General features: G+C 36.5%; 1 protein-coding gene across 2 annotated transcripts; it reads right to left on the bottom strand.

Moving 5' to 3' along the window:
* Positions 1–6466: 6466 nt before the first annotated feature.
* Positions 6467–17852, bottom strand: LOC139142851 (homogentisate 1,2-dioxygenase-like). 2 transcript variants are annotated; one of them, XM_070713022.1, is made up of 14 exons: positions 17802–17852; positions 16350–16427; positions 15930–16124; positions 15612–15668; positions 14786–14912; positions 14353–14432; positions 13409–13508; positions 12645–12766; positions 12160–12264; positions 11395–11521; positions 10649–10701; positions 10056–10196; positions 9474–9602; positions 6467–8263 (listed from the first exon to the last, which is right to left on the bottom strand). In XM_070713022.1, exons 1-13 carry the CDS (start codon positions 17814–17816, stop codon positions 9474–9476), a joined length of 1329 nt encoding a protein of 442 aa, XP_070569123.1. In that variant the 5' UTR covers positions 17817–17852; the 3' UTR covers positions 6467–8263. The 2 variants fall into 2 exon arrangements, with proteins under 2 accessions (XP_070569123.1, XP_070569122.1); XM_070713021.1 differs by having other exon boundaries at positions 9478–9602.
* Positions 17853–19682: the final 1830 nt, after the last annotated feature.

Genomic DNA, 19682 nt, shown 5'->3' with positions numbered 1-19682 from the left:
AAAGGCTCCTCGGGCTTTCACCAGTTAATTACACCGAATTAAAATAGTCGTGTGTTCTCCCGATATGCCGACACATTGTGCAAGGAGCAGCCGAGCTTGGTTCGAAGGTTGCCCTAACGGTTGCCAATGGCAACGCTTCCATTTTTGACGCGGTCGCACCTGGTTGGTGGACCCACTCATGTCGAAGTGTAGGGTTATAATTTTCGTTTTTGAGGTAAATTAAGCCAGTCATCTCGGATGTGGCACCAACGTGTTCCACTTGTGTCGCCTGAGTTCCCACTGCCAAGCAAAATAATCAGAGTTCGTTTAAAATTCCACGGCAGCGTATCTTACTGGGCGCCGATATCGTACCACTTTGTTCCAACTTGTACGTCATCGCAGCCGTTCCAATAACTTATACAGAGACGTTCGGAAGACAGTCAGTACCAGTCCAGCTCTGGACAGACTTAAAATTTTCTATATTAAAAGATCCTAAATGAGTATTGAATCATCGAAGAGAAATCAATATAACAACATTTTCTAATGAACACCCACTCATGCATAGTAGAGAGTAGCATTGGCGTTATGGCAACATCGCAACGAAATCATTAGCGCTGCGATACACTTGTTTGACCAGGCCCGGAGCGACGGGGTCCATAGTTTGTAATTAAGAAGGCTAAGAAAGATCTTGTATTACATATCTTTGCTCTGCGGTTGGTTCAAAGCTTGGGGCTTTGACTAGTGGCATTTTTAATAAAAATACAACTTTTATTGTATTTTCCCATTATTCCCGTCCTGCAAATCACGTTTATATTTATACTTGTATCCATCTTCACTGCATTGCTATCAAGTACCATATTCAGTGGTATTGACGACAAAAAAATGAGTGTAGATTCATTAATACGGACATAACGCTAAAACAGGCTACGTCGACACGTATGTTGACACGATCTATAGTACAGGAAGTTGAACAAGAAAAATGTAATTTGGAAACACGACAAGTATACTGAAAGTACATCGAAAGTTACAGCTATAGAGCTAGCTTACAGAAAATCATGCTATATCCTGGAACCTTTTCTCCGAATCTTGATAAGCCCTGTTTCTCTATGCGAAATCACTCCAAACATGTCTCAAGATCCATTATCAAACCGTCTTGGATTGAAACTTCTGTAAAACCAAGTTTTCTTGCATGGTTGACATTAGCGTGCCATTCTAACAAGACGACGGGAAATGGAAATATTGGCAGTCTCCTCTGTAAACATATTCTGCAGGCTAAAAGAGATTGTTAATTTACCGAAAAAAGTCTTCGGTTTCATTCCAGGATGACACATAGGAATTTCGGGAAGACGTAAAGGAAAAAGAGGATATTGGCCTTCTTTGTCCCCCTTTCTGTGCATACACTCTTCATCTTGTTTTTTACACAGTGAGGACAAAACTATTGTGTTCCACTTTGGCAGTCGGTGACTTTCAGTAACGCGATCTGTTTACTCATTAGAGGCTTCAGTCAACAAATACGGTGTTTGTTGACGTACTTCAGTGTGGGATAGAGCGGAAAGTCAACAAGTGCCGTCTTCTCTCTGTTCTCAATCATTCACTTTCCCTTTTGACGGAACTGTGTTACTTTCTTTATTTCCTTGGGCAAATCCTGCGCGTAGGTGACTTGGCATACTGTGAACAGCCAGTAACTCTGTATCGATGTACAGTATTAGTTGTGTTTTATTACCTCGCATCGCCGTTCGATGCTTAACGTTGCAAACTTAGAATTCTCTTTTCAATTCAAGCGTAAATTATCGTGGCATTGAACCGGCGTGAGCGTCTTTCCTTGTTATATCCATGGATTAAATGACAAGGAAGGTTAACCGGCCATGGAAGAAGCGCCAGGCATGAAGGTGCGAAACTGTGGAATGTTGGTAGAGTATTCATGTGGCACTTTCATGAATGTCGGCATTACACAGAGGAGTGGAAGTCTCCTCGAAGTCTCGACTCTCCTGTCTACACTTTTACAGTTCACTAGAATAAATACACAGATTGATGTCATTTGAAGCACTGCGTTTGCCGCAAAAGGCGAAGAAATTAAATTACAGAAAATATCTTTCAGTAAAATGCAATGACTAGGTTTGACCATAGGCAGTTTGTTTACTGTCTCTGGTTTTACATGTAACAGGTGGTCGAAGAGTTTCAAAGCATTTTCGGTGCAAGCTTGCATCATTTTGAGCACATTTGGCAATGTTGCCGCCGTCAAAGTTGTCGAGTTTATATGTGTTCTGTGTGCAGACAATAACAATGCATCTAGAGGGTGTCTCTGTATCGTAGTAGTCTGCAGTTCTGCCATAAAATGTGCTATCTGTCAAATTTCGAAGTACCGTGGAGGTCACAAAAATACTTTCCTTGCGTCTGTATTTAAAATTTTTTTAAATCCTTTTAACTTCAAACTATTGACAAAATGTCCGAGTTTGAAATCAACTGGGCTATCTGGAATTTCGACTGCGTGAATTCTACGAGTTGGTGACTCTGCGGCAACCGTCAGCCAAGCAACGCCGATATACCATTGTCAGATCAAATTTACGAGGTGAGAAAATTGCCATTTATTACCGGATACTTCACAACTTTACAACCCGACGCTTTTGTTTTCCACTTGTTAATGGGACTTAAGTACCAATTTGCAAGAATGGCGAGAGAAAAACGGCATTATCACCGCTCGTGGTCAAGGAAAGATCCCCGCCCATACTTGACAAGTCCGGCTTACTAACTTTTACGCATGCGCAAAGTGGTTACCATCTTGCTGTTCGTTCTTCGCGTTTACGGGTTCCGATCCGCAACAAACAACAACATCGGTTCGATGGAAAAAAGGAGAACGGAATGTAATTTAAAAGTAAAATTAGTTAATTCCGTGTGGTAAACATGGGTCTGGAACTAAAAGTGTGGGAAAGCTAAAATTAGTCTTGACACTGTCCGTTGTGAACATTGCTGGGAGATAGACACAAACCCTGCAATAGTTCCTTTCAAGGCGTTTTGTGTAAGATTGTTCGCAACGTATTATGATTGAAAGTGTGAATATAACTTGATGCAATACAAAGTTTGCTGAACTGCCCGTTAAAGTTGAAGTGGCATCATTATACAATTACAGACAATCGTCTCAGAATTCTCTGAAAACTTACCCGAAGATCAGATCTGATATTGGATGTCTGAACTATAAGTGGTAACTTGAGATTTGAATTCTTGCACTTTTTGTTTGTCTCCCTAAATTGAATTGGTAAACGATTAGAATTAGCCATACCAACGTACGTACATTGTCATTATTTACCATATATAGTGGTATTGTCGAGAAATGAGTCTAGATTAATTAATATGGACATAACCTACATACACGCTGTGGCGACATGTTGAATACTGAATAATGTTGACACAATTTATCATTCTGGGAGTTGAACAAGAAAACGTCTTTCATGAACACATATACTGGAAATACATGAAAAGTTACAGAAAAATCAAAAACAAAGAATAAAGAGACTGACCACAACCAATCATAATCATACGATGGATGTAGTTAACTCCATGATTTATTCACACTTTTTTGTTCTGAAGCTACCATACATTGGATGTGCGCGCACATCTTTTACTTCCTGTGGGGCACTATGGCTTCACAAACTTTCTTTGTTTTAAGTACAGGGAAGCAAAACGACTTCACATTGTTAGCAGAGGGGTTGTGAGATTTTATAGGGTTCAATATCTTTTTTGGCATTAGAAAATAACAAAATTAATTTGGATTTGACACTCGAGAGAAGAAATCCATGAATTTGTATAATAGTGATGAAATCACAGACAACTGTATGAGAGAAATACAGGAAGTTCTAAGAGAACGGTCCACAGATATAACTATGGTCCCTGCCTACTGCTTGGGAGAATAGGTCGAGAAAATGATGAAATTGTTTATAGTTTCTAGTGCTGGAGTATACTTCAAAAGTAGAGGGGAGTTTCTGAATAGTGGGCATCTATACAGACTACAACCAAACCTAAGTGTTTACTATGGGGCAACACTCACAACACCTATGATCAACATCATGGAGCCAAGGCAGAACGTGCCTGGGGGACAGATATTCAGTCTCAAAGTTTTACAATTCTGTCTACCACTTGTGGGGGCTAATTTTTATGTTCTTGGAGTAAGTAAAGTTTTCAATGGCTTTATAATTTTGAGAAAATTGGGAATTATATTTTTTCCCCCAGCAATACCATGGGGATGTCGGCCATTTTGAATTTCAAATATCGGTAAATACTAGTACTGGGTGATTTGTTCTCTCTGGTATGAATATTTGAACAGTGACCACTCGATTTTTATTCTTGATTTTCAAAAAGAATGTTGAAAGTTTGCTGGAGGAAACTTTGAGCAAAATATTAGATCTTTTATTTTTAAGGTGCGAAGTACCTTAATGATTGTTTCAGATAATATCAAGTCACAGAAAGACACCGAAAACTGTGACTTTTATCTCTTTGAATGTAGAAGCATTGATTGAATGCAGACCGTGAACTCTATACATTGCTAGCAATGTACACACAACGCAATATCAACAAAGACTGAGTCACCATATTGGTATAAACCAACCCTGTTAGGATTTAATGAGATCTATTCTACCAGCCTCTGAAAAACAGGAAGTTTAAAATACACTCCTAAAAACTAAATATCCTAAAGTCATTGTCAATGACACAGTTCCTATTAGATCAATCATAACACAGCCTTGGAAGTGATTGCCATTATATGACCTCTAAAAAGTAGCTCTGACGTCTACATGTAAACAGAAAGACAGCTATACTGAGAAGACGCAGATGTATGGAAAAGTGAGGTGGACAAATTAACTGAAAGAGATTTATATTCTTCCATTGCTGAATTCCATATTACTATTCTGAAATAAATCAATCACATCACATTGGGATAAAAGATGGAGAAATCATGAAAAGAGAAACACGACTACTTTAACATTCTGTTGATCACAGGCAGCATACAGGTGATAATTTAACATCTGTAAGTGGTATGTTACGATACAAGGAAGAAATTATCACAAATGACTGCATGCAGGATTAGATAGGTAGCAAATGAAGCAGTTCTATGAAGGATCTGTCTGGTTATGCATTTGAAGATTGGCATACCAAAGACTGAATGTGAGATCTTTGTATCAATTTTGAATCTAAATCTACATCACAGCTAGAAGTTTATGCAGGTCAAGTATATGAAAAGCCTTGCTAAGGAAGCTTGAATTCTTGAATATAAAGTCCAGAGCTGCTATGAAATATTGACGTTACTGGCTGAGAAATTCAAAGTAGCAGTGGACTTGAAATCCAAGGACAGTTCAAGTGCAAAGGTTTTCTCAAACTTGGAAACAGTCACTGCAACCACATGTGTTAATTTCATACCTTTCTTGCTAGGCATGCTTTGGAAATGATTTCTGGAAGTCCCCGAAGCTGTTGTCTATCGGAACTATTGAAAAGATATACAGAGCAGCAAATCAAAACAAACTATTGTATACACTGAAAACATTTTGCTCAATATGTCGCTAGTTAACACCGTGACTACCTTGAATGTCGGCAAGTTCCGGTAACACAATGAAGTACTGTATGCCTTAAATGCCCAAAAATTCTGGCAAGATCCTGTGCGTTTTCTCAGGAAGTTTGCTACCAGAAATTCATTACATTTCAGTAATCAAGAAGTTTAGTTTCATGACAGTAGGAAAAAATGCAGTCAAACCTCACGAAATGTGAAAAGAATGGAATCTCTCCACAAGGTCTCATAAATGTTGTAACTTATAGTTGAACTTCACAGCAAATACCTTAACTTGTTTACCCCTTATTTCTTGTCATTAGGTCCAAACTCATCATTTACAACAATGGGGTTGGGCAATTCCATAGTGGTAAAAGGGTAGGTATGCTTTGGTTTGGTGGGTTTAACTGTACTTTAGCACTGTATCAAATTTTCATCATGTTGAACAATAATCTAACTTCATATCAATAAAACTTTTAATATCACCATAAAACAAATTAATATATCTGTTTTCTAAATCTAAAAATACCAGAAGGATACCTTGTACCTTTCCATAAACAATAGACAAACAAATACACAAACAAAACGTACAAAGATAATGCTGTCATAATACTTAAGAATAAATCTGAGTCTCATCAAAACAGATTACAAATTGAAAAATTCTAAGCCCTGATACCTGTGGTGCCTAAAATATTGGGAGACTTAAATTTCCTCAAACTGTAATCTTTTGATCACTCCAGTTTTCTAATCCAAATGCAAACAAAAACTCCAAGTGTCTATCAGTCACAATAATCATAACAATATTTGTTTTTTCAAACGTGTTATTTCATTGCTGAGCAAAATGAAAATCTTGATTACAAAGAACAGCTGCACATTCCTTCATTTGCTGTGAAGAGTAAATTTGGCAAAAGTAAATTCTTTGTTTTGTGTCCATGTATGCAAAAGGTTTTTTCTAAAAAAAAAAAATATTCCTCATTTAGAATTTTTGATCAGCAGAAATATTCTGTCACAAAACAAAGTCATGACTTTAACATTGCTACAAAACACTCTTTATGGCAGTCGTATTACATAATATGACCGCTGAACCATGTACCTTACATTAAAAGGTACCTTCTGGAAGCATGTGGAATTACAAGGATGTTGTATTTGGTGTAACTGGAACAAAGGCAGACTCATTTTGTATTTATCTTTGTTTTGTGTTTTTGTACCACTTACCTGCCTAACATTTGCAATTTTCAGTGGACAAAAAATGAAAAATTTACTTACTTTAGGCTAAAAGAAAATTGACACCAATCAAAAGAAAGGTACCAGTTTTGAATCCAAATGAAAAATGTAATCTGTGAATTATCTTTGGTTTTTCATCAAAATGCCCACAAATGCTCCTCGGTGTCATTCATGATTAATATGCTAGTAATTTTTTCTCACTGCACACATAGTTTGATTTCTTTGCTGGGTAAACAACATAAGTTGAACTATAATAGACTGTATGTGAAGAGTAAATTACTAAAAATACAGTACCTCAGTTTCATTCAAAAAGGAAATGTACTTGATTACAGTTATAACATGATCACAAAAACTTTGTGAACTTTTTTATCAATCATATAGGTAATCTTTGGACATTGGTGATAGTGTAGCACATATCATTTGTCTGTCCAATGACATAGTTTGGTAACTGTATGATGTCATATCACAATCAAATGACATATATTTGATGACATCATTGGGCAAGAACATGACATCATTGGGATGACAACACTGCATAAAATGATAATGAAACAACACAATTTGATGATCAGATAATGTCATTTGGCAATAGGAGATTTACATGGCAGCTATAACACACATCACAATATTCTTCTGTATAGTTTTCATGTTTTATCAACTCTGTTCAAAGTGTAACAGCACTTTTTCTGTGAAATCAAGAATTTCCACAGGGTGATACTATGGACAGCTTTCTATGGTCAGGTCATTGAACTTTAAGAGACAACACTGATGAAACTTCAAAGGAATTCCTACAGGAGCTGTGAACTTTTCAAGTTCATTGTACTACCTTGCTGTCTTTAAACAATATACTTTGATCCGGTTCAATAAAATACTGGCATCTAGGATCTAAATTACACGTCAAATATATAATGTATTTATTGCATGTTGACATCTTACACAGCCTACTGGTGATACATGCTGATCACATATTGCCAACCAGTATTGAAACTTTCAATTACATATACATGGCATATTACCATTTTGAAATTCTCTGTAGCATGTCTGGAAAACGCTATAACCAACTCATTAATCATATACAATATTCACACAATACTCCATGCATCAAAATATAGGATTTTCACTGTATACAGGCAGGTAGAGGTGTACCACAAGGGCACTCACTAGAAGGTAACGTTGGCTGACATCAAAATCCTATTATGTATATCATTCCAGTAAACAAGTTATTACAACCAGTATGAACGGTACTTGATTTTTCACAGCAAAGGAAAATAATGCCTTGTATGGAAGTCACAAAATAACAGTGAAACAAGATTACATCAAAGTTTGGTTTGTTCTGGTCTTATGTTTTTCAATCAGTCACATTTGTTGGCTTTTCTCGCTCTACAATTTACAAAGCAGAAATAAATTGAAAATATCTAATTTCTGTTTACTTCTAAACATAGCCCCAAAGACGATGGTTAAAATGAATAACTTGCTGTTGCTGGTTTGCTTTCTGGTTGTGCTTCCTGCTTCTGTTCTGCCATACTATCTCTGCAATAGAAAAAATATCCATCAAATTTTAAGTTTTTCTGAATTTTTGATTTATGTACACACTGTAAATTATAAAATAACGTATAGTATTACCAAGTTTGAATTACTGTGGTATACTTCTGAAGTTTGTTCTGCCGCATTCAAATGAACAAATGTGTGAGACTAAGATTTTCGAAATTGCTGCATTAGATATATGTTCAGTGTTTACATAAAATACCGGAAGAACTATATTTCTACTGAAAATTTTTGTAACCAATTTTGAGCATTTTTATTCCAACAAATGATTAGGAAATGTCCTGTCTTTGAGGGTTTTACAGACTTGATACGGCATATCAAAGCCAAAGAAATCTTTAGTTAAGCAAGAATTTGGAATTTACAGCTGAGGTCTTTGGTAACTATAGTGAACTCTAAATTCAGAGCATTTGATCTGGATTTTTTCAACAAAGAGATTCCTTAGTTCCAAATGGTTTTCCACACTTTTTCATTTAAAATGTGGTGCTTTATGTAAAGACTAGTCTAAAGTTGCAATTAGCAAAGAGCCCAATCAGATGAATCTTTTTAATGGCAAGATTGAAAAATTTATAAAAAATGATAAAAGACTAAAGCTATTTTACTAATGCTATATGCTTAAGAAGCATCAGACTTTCTTTTACCCTTTCACCACCATGGTTTGGCCCAAACCTATTGTTAGCAATAGTTAGTGTGGACCTGTTTACACGGAATTGGGGTGAACAGGTTAAAGGGAGTTGCAAACAAGGAGATAAATAATGAAAGATAGTGAAATATTGATACATAGTAGCAATTCTGGAATGCTAAGGAGTATAGCAGTGATACATGTGAAAAGGCAATTTGGAATGTGGATGGAATTTGGATGGAATGTGGATAGCAATGTAGCAATGAGAATATAGAGGAACAAAGCGACATGGAACTGAAAGATAGCATCAGGTAGGTGGATGAGTTAAGACGAGCAAATTTTAAAACAAGACAGCATTATCAAACTATGCAACACAGTGTTGGACCATTACGGTACATAGTTCAACACACTGTACACTTACAACAGATGGAAGAGGTTCAAAAAACAAAAAGAGTGAAAGTCTTACAGTGAATCCAGGTGATCTTCTGTTACAGAATATCAGTGAGCTGTGATTGGTTAAGACTTGACAAGATGAGCCGTGATTGGTGAAAGATGGGTGTAAGGGTGTAAATTTACCTACTTTGGTCCGGTAAAGTGACTCTGCAATGTCTGCCAGCATTTGTAATAGTCTTCATCAATGCTACAGCATGTCTTATCGCCCCACTGCGTCAGTGCGAAGCTCAGTGAACTTTCAAACATAAAAGCCTGTAATTGACAATAGAATGATACAAATCAACACTGTTGCTCGTTTGTCACTCTGTTGTATCGCCTTCATTGTGGTTTTGTAGTGGGTGAGAATAAGTCCGAAAGAAATGAATGTGATATTTTGATTCACAACTTCGTGAGGATTGTAGTCACCCCTGTCTGAAAACATAAAGCTGTTGGATACCAAAAGCTTGCCAGTACACACTGCCTGTAACATCTGGCGACAATCATAAATCTTTTTGGTTCACTATTGCTGTACAATCATGCAATGATCAGGTAACTCTAAGATAAAACCTGGTAAGTCACAATCTCTAGTGATGTACACATAGGGTTTAAGCAATGGTCAAAACTCAATGAATATCCATGGGTGAAAAGAGTGAAAATGTCATCAAGAGTTATAGCAATACTAGCTAGCCCTTTACACGTCAGTATTTGATTTGGAATAGAACTTACCATGCTTCCTGTGGCTATTTTCTGTGGTTTGGTGTTGAAGTCACTGTTCTCATCAGAGCACTTCTCAAAGCATTCGTTGTCAGGTCCATGCGGTGTCATCATACTGTGTAAACTGCCCCCTCCTGCCTGGAAGCCCCCCTCCTGGTAATAAACCATTGAATTCTTGAGTTATTGAAAGGAATCAAGAGCTTGAGTAACTTTCAGACCTTAGCTGTCTCTTTCCCATGCAGAATTTCATGTGAAAAACTTGACAGCCAAACTGTCTTATCACTGGGACAATAAGTACTTTGTCAGACTCAAAGGTCAGAAACACCAACTGGAAAACCAGATGTCGCTTTTTCAATATGTTCTATCACATTTTAGACGATTCCATTACATTACTTGCAGGATGACTCCATCTGACTTCTGTTAATACACATTTTATGGCCAAACTGTTTTCTATAGGTTATAAATAAATCTTAATAACTAAACTGCAAAACAAAGCAAAAAAAGCCACAAGACAGATACTTATCCATCCACCATAGACATGCCATAGAAAGATATATTTTCATGATAATTACAATTAAGAGACAAGAAAAGAACCTAATTTTTACCTTAGCTTCATAGCGTCCCTTTATTAAACCCATGAATTCACTCATACAGTTCCCTGTAAGAAATATATTGTATCAAACATGTTGTATACCATGAATGAAGAAAGCCTGGGTCATTTTACAAAACTAAATCTAGAATTTTAGACGAGACAAGATATAATTGTGACTTCACTGCAGTTGAATAACCATTTACAACAGACAGTGTATGTCCTCATGAAATCCTGTGAGCTGATTGGTCAGAATTCAATCTATCAATGTTCACAGCAAAAGTTTGGGTGGGAGAGCATAAATGTGTCATACAAATTTAGCTTGCAATACTTACTGTGATACAGATGTTGATAAAAAGGGTAGGAAAAATAAACCGGTCACAAAGTGTAATCCAGCCATAATACCACATTCAAGTTCAACATATGATATTTAGATAACTTTTATTCATACCTTGTACAAAATAACTGCTTTAAATGAAGGACATACTCAAACCATGGGTACTTGAAATGAAGATTGAAATCTTTCACAAATATCGGATTGCTTGTTTTAAAATTTCCTGTGATGATTGTAATGGTGAAAAACATATGATTCAGAACTATAAAGGTAAGATAATTTAATTATAAATATCTCTTGTTTACTGCCATGAGGCATGAATGAATGTTTCAGAATTTTTACAATGCAGATTGTAGGGCTGTGTGGAGGTACTTGTCATACTTTATAAAGGTAATACAGATGACTGAAATTTGGTGGCTTTAACTTACTGTGATAGTAGGGTGGTCGAAATGTATGTTCTTGTACGGCCCATCTTGGTGGGAAGATGACAAAGTCTGCAATAGCAACACCAGGTTTCATAGACTGGCAAGTCAGCACAGTGAAAATCGATGGATCCTACAGTGTAATGAGAAAGATAAGATGACTGTTAACTCATCTACTAGGGTCAATTGTCTTGGTTCATTGGATGGTGGAATCATGGAATATCAAAGTTACAAAATTTCTGGTCATAGTAGCCACTAATTCTGCAGGGTGTTTAAAAATTTATAAGTGGCAAATTGCCATTGACATGTGGATAGTATAGAAACGACACTCATGGGAGGCATATCATCCTTCCTGAAAGAAAATATTTTTCACAGAAAATAAGTTCTAAAATTAATGAAAAGCTTGTCAATACACCCGGAGTGGCTAATAATATGAACACTATATTATGAAATGTTTTTAGCATTTTGAATTGTGTAGGACAATGGATTTTTCTTTGCATGTGGATTTACTATGTTGTTTCCAAGGAAAAATATGACACATATCAAGAACAATGGTTATTTCCAGCAAGCTTTCTGTTTTGTTCAGCAGACAGCTGCTTACGCAAAAAATGTAAAATTTATTTTATGTAAGGAGCAACCGACATTGGATGAACATCAAACAACTGTCACACATTGGAAACAGTGGCAGGGAGGAGGTTAGTAGAAACTGAAAAATGTAAATTTGAAAAGTCAAAAACAAACATGTACTGACAGATAATATATATTACTTACAGCATGGTCAAACAAGGTTGCGTTGATGACCATAAAATTATCGAGATGATACTTGTATGGAACATAGTTACCGTGCCATGCGACTACATCATATGGAGAATGACCCTGAAGAGGAAAACAAACAAACAAACAAACAAACAAACAGTATATTAAAACACTGTCAAAGAGAGGATGAATTACAGCAACCCCATCATTCCTCTTCTCTGTGTATAGATCGAGTTTTACCATTTCAAACAATGGAACTGGACCTAACCATAGATAGCAAATGAGTTAATTTGCACAGTACATCCTGCTGAACAAAATACTGCTTTTCTGAAAGTTACTGCAGAAATCAACCATCTTATTGATGTATATAGCTGAACCCAGCATTGGTTGATGAAAATTTGTCAAAACGTTTGTTTACATAGCATCATTACAAGACAGGTTGTCATAGCTATTATGAAAAACCTTGTTTTTCATATCAGTCCAATGAAGTATTTACACACCTGCTTGGCCGCGAACAATTTTCCTTGGTATTTACTAATGACAGTGTATTCATCCACAGTTCTGTCTTCATACCAGGCAACTGGTGTCAGGAAATCTCTTGGATTGGCTAAACCATTAGCACCTATAAAAATAATCATGTAAAAAGCTCATCTATAAATTCTCTAAAATTGTTCAATTTTTTTTACAACCAACAATTTTGATGAATTTTATAGTCTACAGCTGTATTGCTTAGCTTGTCAATTTACTGGTATTATTAATCCTACATAAATATCATATTTTTATCATATTTTTATTCCAAGATGGTTTTTAAGATATCTCTGACTTGCACATGTACAGTCTACAGACACTCATCCTTCTGTTCAGTTGAAAACTGACTGTTGGCACACATGAATTAACATTTAAAAGTGCCTCACAAAAACAGTAAGAAAAATATTTTCTGCATGTGACTTACAACATATTTTTATCTCCATTTTCTGTCTGATCCCATTGAATTTTCTAGTTTCAGTAACGGAAACTCAAGCAACTAAATTACTTTCTCTGTATCACACTGCAGTGAAAGATTTTAAACAGCCCCTCGTCAATAGACTATACAGAAGACCCATTGCTTGAGCTAGAGGGCGCTCTTTGCACTCCAGTCTCAGTGTGAAGAGAGTGCACGTGAGCAATGGGCCATCCAGTCTACGTTGTCAAAGTATAAACACACCATCAATTTCATCTTCATTCCTGAAGGAACCAGACTAACACTGAGGACAGTCCAACTTACCAATAGGGCCAAGGTTAGGCAACGTAAAATGACCATCATAGATTTCCAGAACATAGCCTCTAGAGGGCCCACTCACATCAATGGAGAATCTCATCCCTTGCTGAAAATGGAACAAATTGACGACACATCAATGGTTTTATTCAAAAATTCCTGCACAATACCTATGTTTTCTGTGGTACAGCCAGATCAGTAGGACAGAAGATGTGAGTGAAAGAGTTAAAATGGCAAAAATAACTTTGGAAACCAAAGTTGAATAAGACAGGTTGGTAAAGAATATTATTTGCTGTTTGTGAAACTGGAAAGAGTGTGATAACAGTGAATACATGAACTATGTATTCTTTTAATTCCAAAACTGTCACATATAAGCATTTACTGTAAACTTGTCCAAAAATGGTTTATTTACATGAAAAGACTGTTTAAAATTGTGAATGCTTGTTTTGCTACTGAAGATATACATGAGGATTTTAACTATGGATGCAAGAGTCTATTCGATCAAACTATGAGAAAATGTTTCATATGGTACATAAGGAAAAAGGGATGGAAGATAGATGAAAAAATTCCTTGCAACATTAAAGTCATTCTGTATTTTGGTAATTGAACAAGAATAATCAAAGTATATTCTGCAACTTCTGTTTGATTTGATAGAGTCATCTGTTCAATGCCCATTGTTAGTCCATATGAGGATGTTGAGTTTTAAATAAAACTTAATATTTGAAGTGATTTTGATCTGACATCGCTCACATTTTGGAAGATATGATGTCAAAGAGATCTCCAACAAAATTCTCCTTTATAACAAAACAGGCTGCTAAACGGGTGACAAAAACAACTGTACTTTGCAAATCCAACAAAGTTGACGAATTGTTGAAATGAGGATTAAGAATTATATAAATCAAAAGCATTATTTACTTCACAGAAATGAATCTATGATTGTTTAAACCACTGACCTGAATGACACAAAATTCCATTGGTTCCACAACCATCTTACCAAACTCAGTTGATATCTTCAAGGTTCCTTGCTGTGGAACTACAAAAGAAATCAAAGTTGACATAAATCTGTCCATGAAGTCAAAGAGTTGTGATGTTCAAACACAATTTCTATGTATGCCACACTTTTCATATCTGTGGATTTAATTTGAATATGCTGTATGCCCTGCAGATATGCTCACCCTGTTCCTGCCAGGCCTATTAGTTGTCATCTGCCAAGTCAGTAGAAACTGGTATTGAGCCACAATTTATACCTACTTTCACTTTCTTGGAATGGAAGTCATAGCAGATCGAGCGAGTAAAAATCACATTTACAGTATCCATGCTTTTCAGCGACCTTTGTGAAATACAAGTGACCATATGTTGTTGTTAAATCATTATTCAGAAACTTACCGATCAGAAAATCTCCGTCAGAATTGTAGAAACACTTATCACCCATGGATGTATTGCAAGCATAGATATGTATCGCAGCTCCATGCCGACTGCAAGCATCACCTGCCCCACAGAGTGTATTCAATCCCTGAAATCAACAACATTTAACCCCTTCATTATCATGGTTTGGCCCAAACCCATCGTTACAAACAGTGATTGTGGATCTGTGTATTGGATATTGGGGGATGAACAGGCTTAGTGACTAATGTCTCTGTTGTATTTGATATCCAAGATGTTTTGTTCAGACTACAGAATACTTGTGAAAGGGCCTGAATTATTTTTGAAAATGTCTACATGCAATGATCCCACATAACCAAATTGTGTTTATCTAGAGGGACCTATGTAAACTGACTAGGAAACTAGACAGTAAAAATTGTTTGTTCATACTTTCTGCTGATAGACCATAAGTGGACAAATCAAGAACATATCGTAAAATAAATAGGACTAAAGTACAGCATTTCATAATTCATTTTACCAATGGTAAGATAATTTTGGCAAAGACCCATGGTTTCTGAGACTGGTATGTTTTTGATGGTTTCTGAGACTGGTATGTTTTTGACAGATGTTTTGTATAACAAATGGTACCACAGATATTACATATGACTGTGCTTTCATATTGTTAACAGTACTTCATACTTAAAAGTGTAACTATTATGTTTGTTTTGACTGTGAGGGGACGTGTAAAGCTGACAAGAAATACGGTATACAAGTCTAGTATTTTGTATGAACAAGAGATCTACCCTCAGTGAAATCTGTGGGGTACACTGGTTACAGTAATCTAGCTTACCTGCACAAAATCTACCTTTTCATCATCTTTGGGCAGGGAAAATGGTTTCCATCGAAGCTGTACAGTAAAATAGCGACAACAATTGAAGTTAAATATTTAAAATGTATCTGTATAGTTCACAGCAAAGAACATGCAAATTGAATCAACTTCAAATTTTGTCGGCACAGCCCAAGCATCCATACATTCCACTTCAATATACAAACAACAGAACATGATGTGCAAACAAACTCACAAACTTTTTTACAGTTGAACAAACTACAATATTGCAATGCCAAATTTTGGCTCACGAACTAATTAGAATATAAACAGATATCTCACCTGGTTAGGATTTGGATACCAAGCCTTCCAGTCATCAACTAAGCCACCATTGTCTGACTTACTGAATGGTGTGTGCTTGACCGATGGACGAATTCGATACAACCAAGTTCTCTTGTTGGTCTCCCGTGGGCAAGTAAATGCACTGCCAGACAGTTGTTCAGCATACAGGCCATAGGGACATTTTATAGGATTGTTCTGAAATTTGGAAAGATTGTACCAAAATTACAAAAAGGTCTACTATTACGCTATGCTATGATTGTGGAAGATATAATGTAATTCTCATACTTTTATAAAATGCCGCTTGAAAAAAATCCTACACTAACAGTCAAGATGCTACTTTTCACAACGACATCTTTGTCTGGTTACATGGATTGAAAATGATGTTTATGTGGTTGAAAACATATCAAAGTGTTGCTTTACCTGTCCTTTGGGCAATGCACCAGGGCATCTGGGGTCTTCAGTTGCAAACTCATTGTTAAAGCCACTCAGGTATGTCAGCTGAAAGTAACAGACAAACCAGTGATATGGAAGACAACTAGAACTGGACTGTTATTTGATACACTTAGTCACTGTGTGAATACCTATCACCATTTTACGTCTTGAGATCTACAAATAAATGCCACTCTTCTCTCCATCCCAGAAAAAAATTTGGAGCCCAGTAAACTGAGGTACCATTAGGTCTACTCTGTACAACAAAAACCTGTACCAGTACAGCATCACCATCAAGTTTGCTTTGAGTATTTTTGTTTTCCAAACTCTACGAACAAATAAAATCTGCACAATGATGGTCGAGAGCTTCAAATTAAGTAGTATTAATTTCAGTAAAGGATCAGTCATTTATCAACAGTAAGAAATGCTGACATGTGAAACGTTTCATGACAGATTTACTGCAACTATTCCATACCCTTGAACTTAAATACAACTTTTTTACAGTTTCACCTGATCCCTCACCACTTACGGACTAGGAAAGCTTTAATTGAAAACATTTACCATATCTAAAAGTTTACTTCAACAAATCCCCCTACCTCCCAAGTACCTATCTTCAAAGTTTAGAGCCTGAAGTTTAATGATGTCACAGACAAAAATTTGTTTTATCAAATAAAAACATTAGTACATATTTGTAGGGTTAATGGCACAGATATTCATCTCATTAAACTCAATTTCATTGACTGTGGATGACTCGGAGATGAATTCAGTTGATGGAAAGTAGGTCGTCTCAGTTTAAGTGATGAACTCAAGTTTGACCTACACGAAACTATCCCGGCAAGACATAGGTGGGAAAGGCGTTGCAGCTATGATCAAGGAGCTACCTGCTCCATGCTATGACGATGAATGTAAGTAGGAGTTTGGGCTCGGGCGATGGCCTACGCGTACACTCTGCCGACATGTACCAATTCAGAAGATTTATAACCCTGAAGGGTATTGACACACATCAGTATCAAACATCGAAGTATTAAATGGCAAAATTTCTATAACAGTAGTATAGCTAAGCCTACAGCATAGATCACCAAATTGCGTGATTTATCAGCTTGATATCTGAGTATCTTTGAAGAAACAAACGTAACGTACGTTAGAAAGGTACCGAGCGAGAGTTGTTACACTACCAGAGCTGAAACACTGATCATGTCGATCAACACACAATTTACAAACAACAACAGAACTGATGTCGAAGTCGTGAGTTGACCACGGTCCCGTCAGTGGACCATGGGTTTTGATCGGCACAGGACGCATGAATCGAAATAACATTGAAAATATTTAGTATGCTTATGGAAAAAATGTTTTGATAGAGGTAGCTAGGATAGTTTTGTTGAGTGTTGAGCTAAAAAATCGCGTGCCCTACAAATGGCTTGTACGTGTGACGCGTTTACTCACCTCGCTGTCCGCCATGTTCGCAATGATGACGATGTTTTGAAAGCGACCCCACGTGTTGACCTCAGAGGTGTGAGGTGGGCGTGATCAGATTTCAGCCAATGAGTGTCGAGATCAACTAATATTAACAGTTCCAGACATGAGTTGCTGACATAATGACATTTTTGTCAGTGCAATAATCCCCTAAATTGATTGCCGCTTACATCAGTCAATGAAGGTACAGGGAATGCGGTCTGACCACTGTAAACAGAGTAGCCTGGGTGTTTAATATTGTTGTTTTTGTCGTGGTTATGTTGTTATTGGATAACTAAATTGAAGAACACAAGTATTTTCTTGTTGTTGACACTGGTGCTGTGTGTGTAAATAGGAAAGGATGGTCACCGGTGTTGTACTTTAATGTCTTCTTGGTACCTCAAAGGCCAATGGCAGCTTGATAATTATTATTTTCTTTTACAGTTATTTAGAAGGTTAACAGTAGAAATGAAGAAAAAGAATATTCTTGTGTTCTTCAATTTTATTATCCAATAACAACATAAACGACAACAAAAACAACAACATTAAACATGCAGATAACTCTGTTCCACCTGTAAGACGCTACTGCCCCATTCAAGTTGTTGTATATGTTGAAAAAGAGGATCTATTTATTTACTTGTTAAACTTCAGTAATTTTATTCAATTATGATATGTCAAAACTGCTAGTAAAGCCCTATACTATTAATTGTACATAGCAGGCAGCTGTTCTGGTGTAGGTCACGTGAAGTTATACTGGGGTTGATGACTACAGCACTGTAAGGTCACCTAAATTACCTGTGACAGTTTCAATTGCTGTGTAAATTTACAAAGTGTGTGTGCGGCTAGCATGGAAGAGAACACTTAGGGGCAGACCATTCGATATCCTGGGGGATCTGGAAGATTGATGAGGTAGCATTATTTTTTTTTACCTGATCCACTGTACATTTTTTTTCCACTCTCCCACCTTTTTTTGCCAAGCCTTCTCTGGCTATTTTTTTATCATTGACATTTGTTGGCTTTTTTTGAAAATCTTCCCAACCCCCCCTCCCACCAGGATGTCAAATGGTCCAACCCTTACCGATGGAATGAAATCATGGTACATCAGTTGTACATGTCATATAAGAATGTCTAACTCAGTGACAATAAAAACAACTTCACAGTGCTCACATAGGGACAAGAATTTTTGGAGTTTGACGAACAACTTTTGTTAAAAAAGCTACCTGGTAATAGAACTACTTTAAAAAACGTGAGCTACGCTGTTCACTCTTCTTATCTGCGAGCATCCAAAGTCTCAAACTTTGAGTGGAATGTCAGAGCAGTCAGATGGAATGACATTTGGTGTAAAATTCAACCCAAAAAAAACAAAACAAAACAACTAATCATGTCTGAAAAGTGATCTGATTGAAACCAGATGTAGATTATGTGCTCTGTCTTTGCACTTTGTCATCCTTGCCTCCCTACCAAGACAAGACCAAACCAAAAATGAATACTGTATTAAGGACACAAAAACCAATGGCAACATCTGATTTTAATAAGATTAGTCTGAAAGACATGTCAGATGGATTTTTAATAAAAAGAAAGAAAGATTTTATCTTCCCAGTGTAAATATCTCCTGGTCTTTATGAAATTTAAGATTTCTGGCAAGCAAAAATGAAATCTTTTTAATGAAAAGCTACGTACCACAGTGTGTACTGTGTAGTTTTCTAGGGTCCTCCTATTTTAAACAAATAGTTTTCTTGGGGGTCCATTTGTTTAAAATAGGACCCCTAGAAAACTGTTTTTCCACCATGATTCAAGGTTTGGCCCACTGTTCTTCAGGTATGCCTTTTCATTGACTGTAAAGATTCCTATTTGAATCACACACTGTATGTG

The sequence above is a fragment of the Ptychodera flava genome, chromosome 10 (assembly GCF_041260155.1).
Source record: "Ptychodera flava strain L36383 chromosome 10, AS_Pfla_20210202, whole genome shotgun sequence".
Taxonomy (NCBI): Eukaryota; Metazoa; Hemichordata; class Enteropneusta; family Ptychoderidae; genus Ptychodera; species Ptychodera flava.
The sequence above is the reverse complement of the archived record's forward strand: the minus strand, read 5'-3'. Positions and strand labels throughout refer to the sequence as shown.

What these genes read in the sequence shown, in the direction of transcription:
- LOC139142851 (XM_070713021.1), bottom strand. An exon ending in GCCTAACCTTGGCCCTATTG is followed by an intron (nt 12,767 to 13,408) that starts GTAAGTTGGACT and finishes TTATTTTTATAG; the next exon opens with GTGCTAATGGTTTAGCCAAT. An exon ending in CAACCTTGTTTGACCATGCT is followed by an intron (nt 11,522 to 12,159) that starts GTAAGTAATATA and finishes ATTACACTGTAG; the next exon opens with GATCCATCGATTTTCACTGT.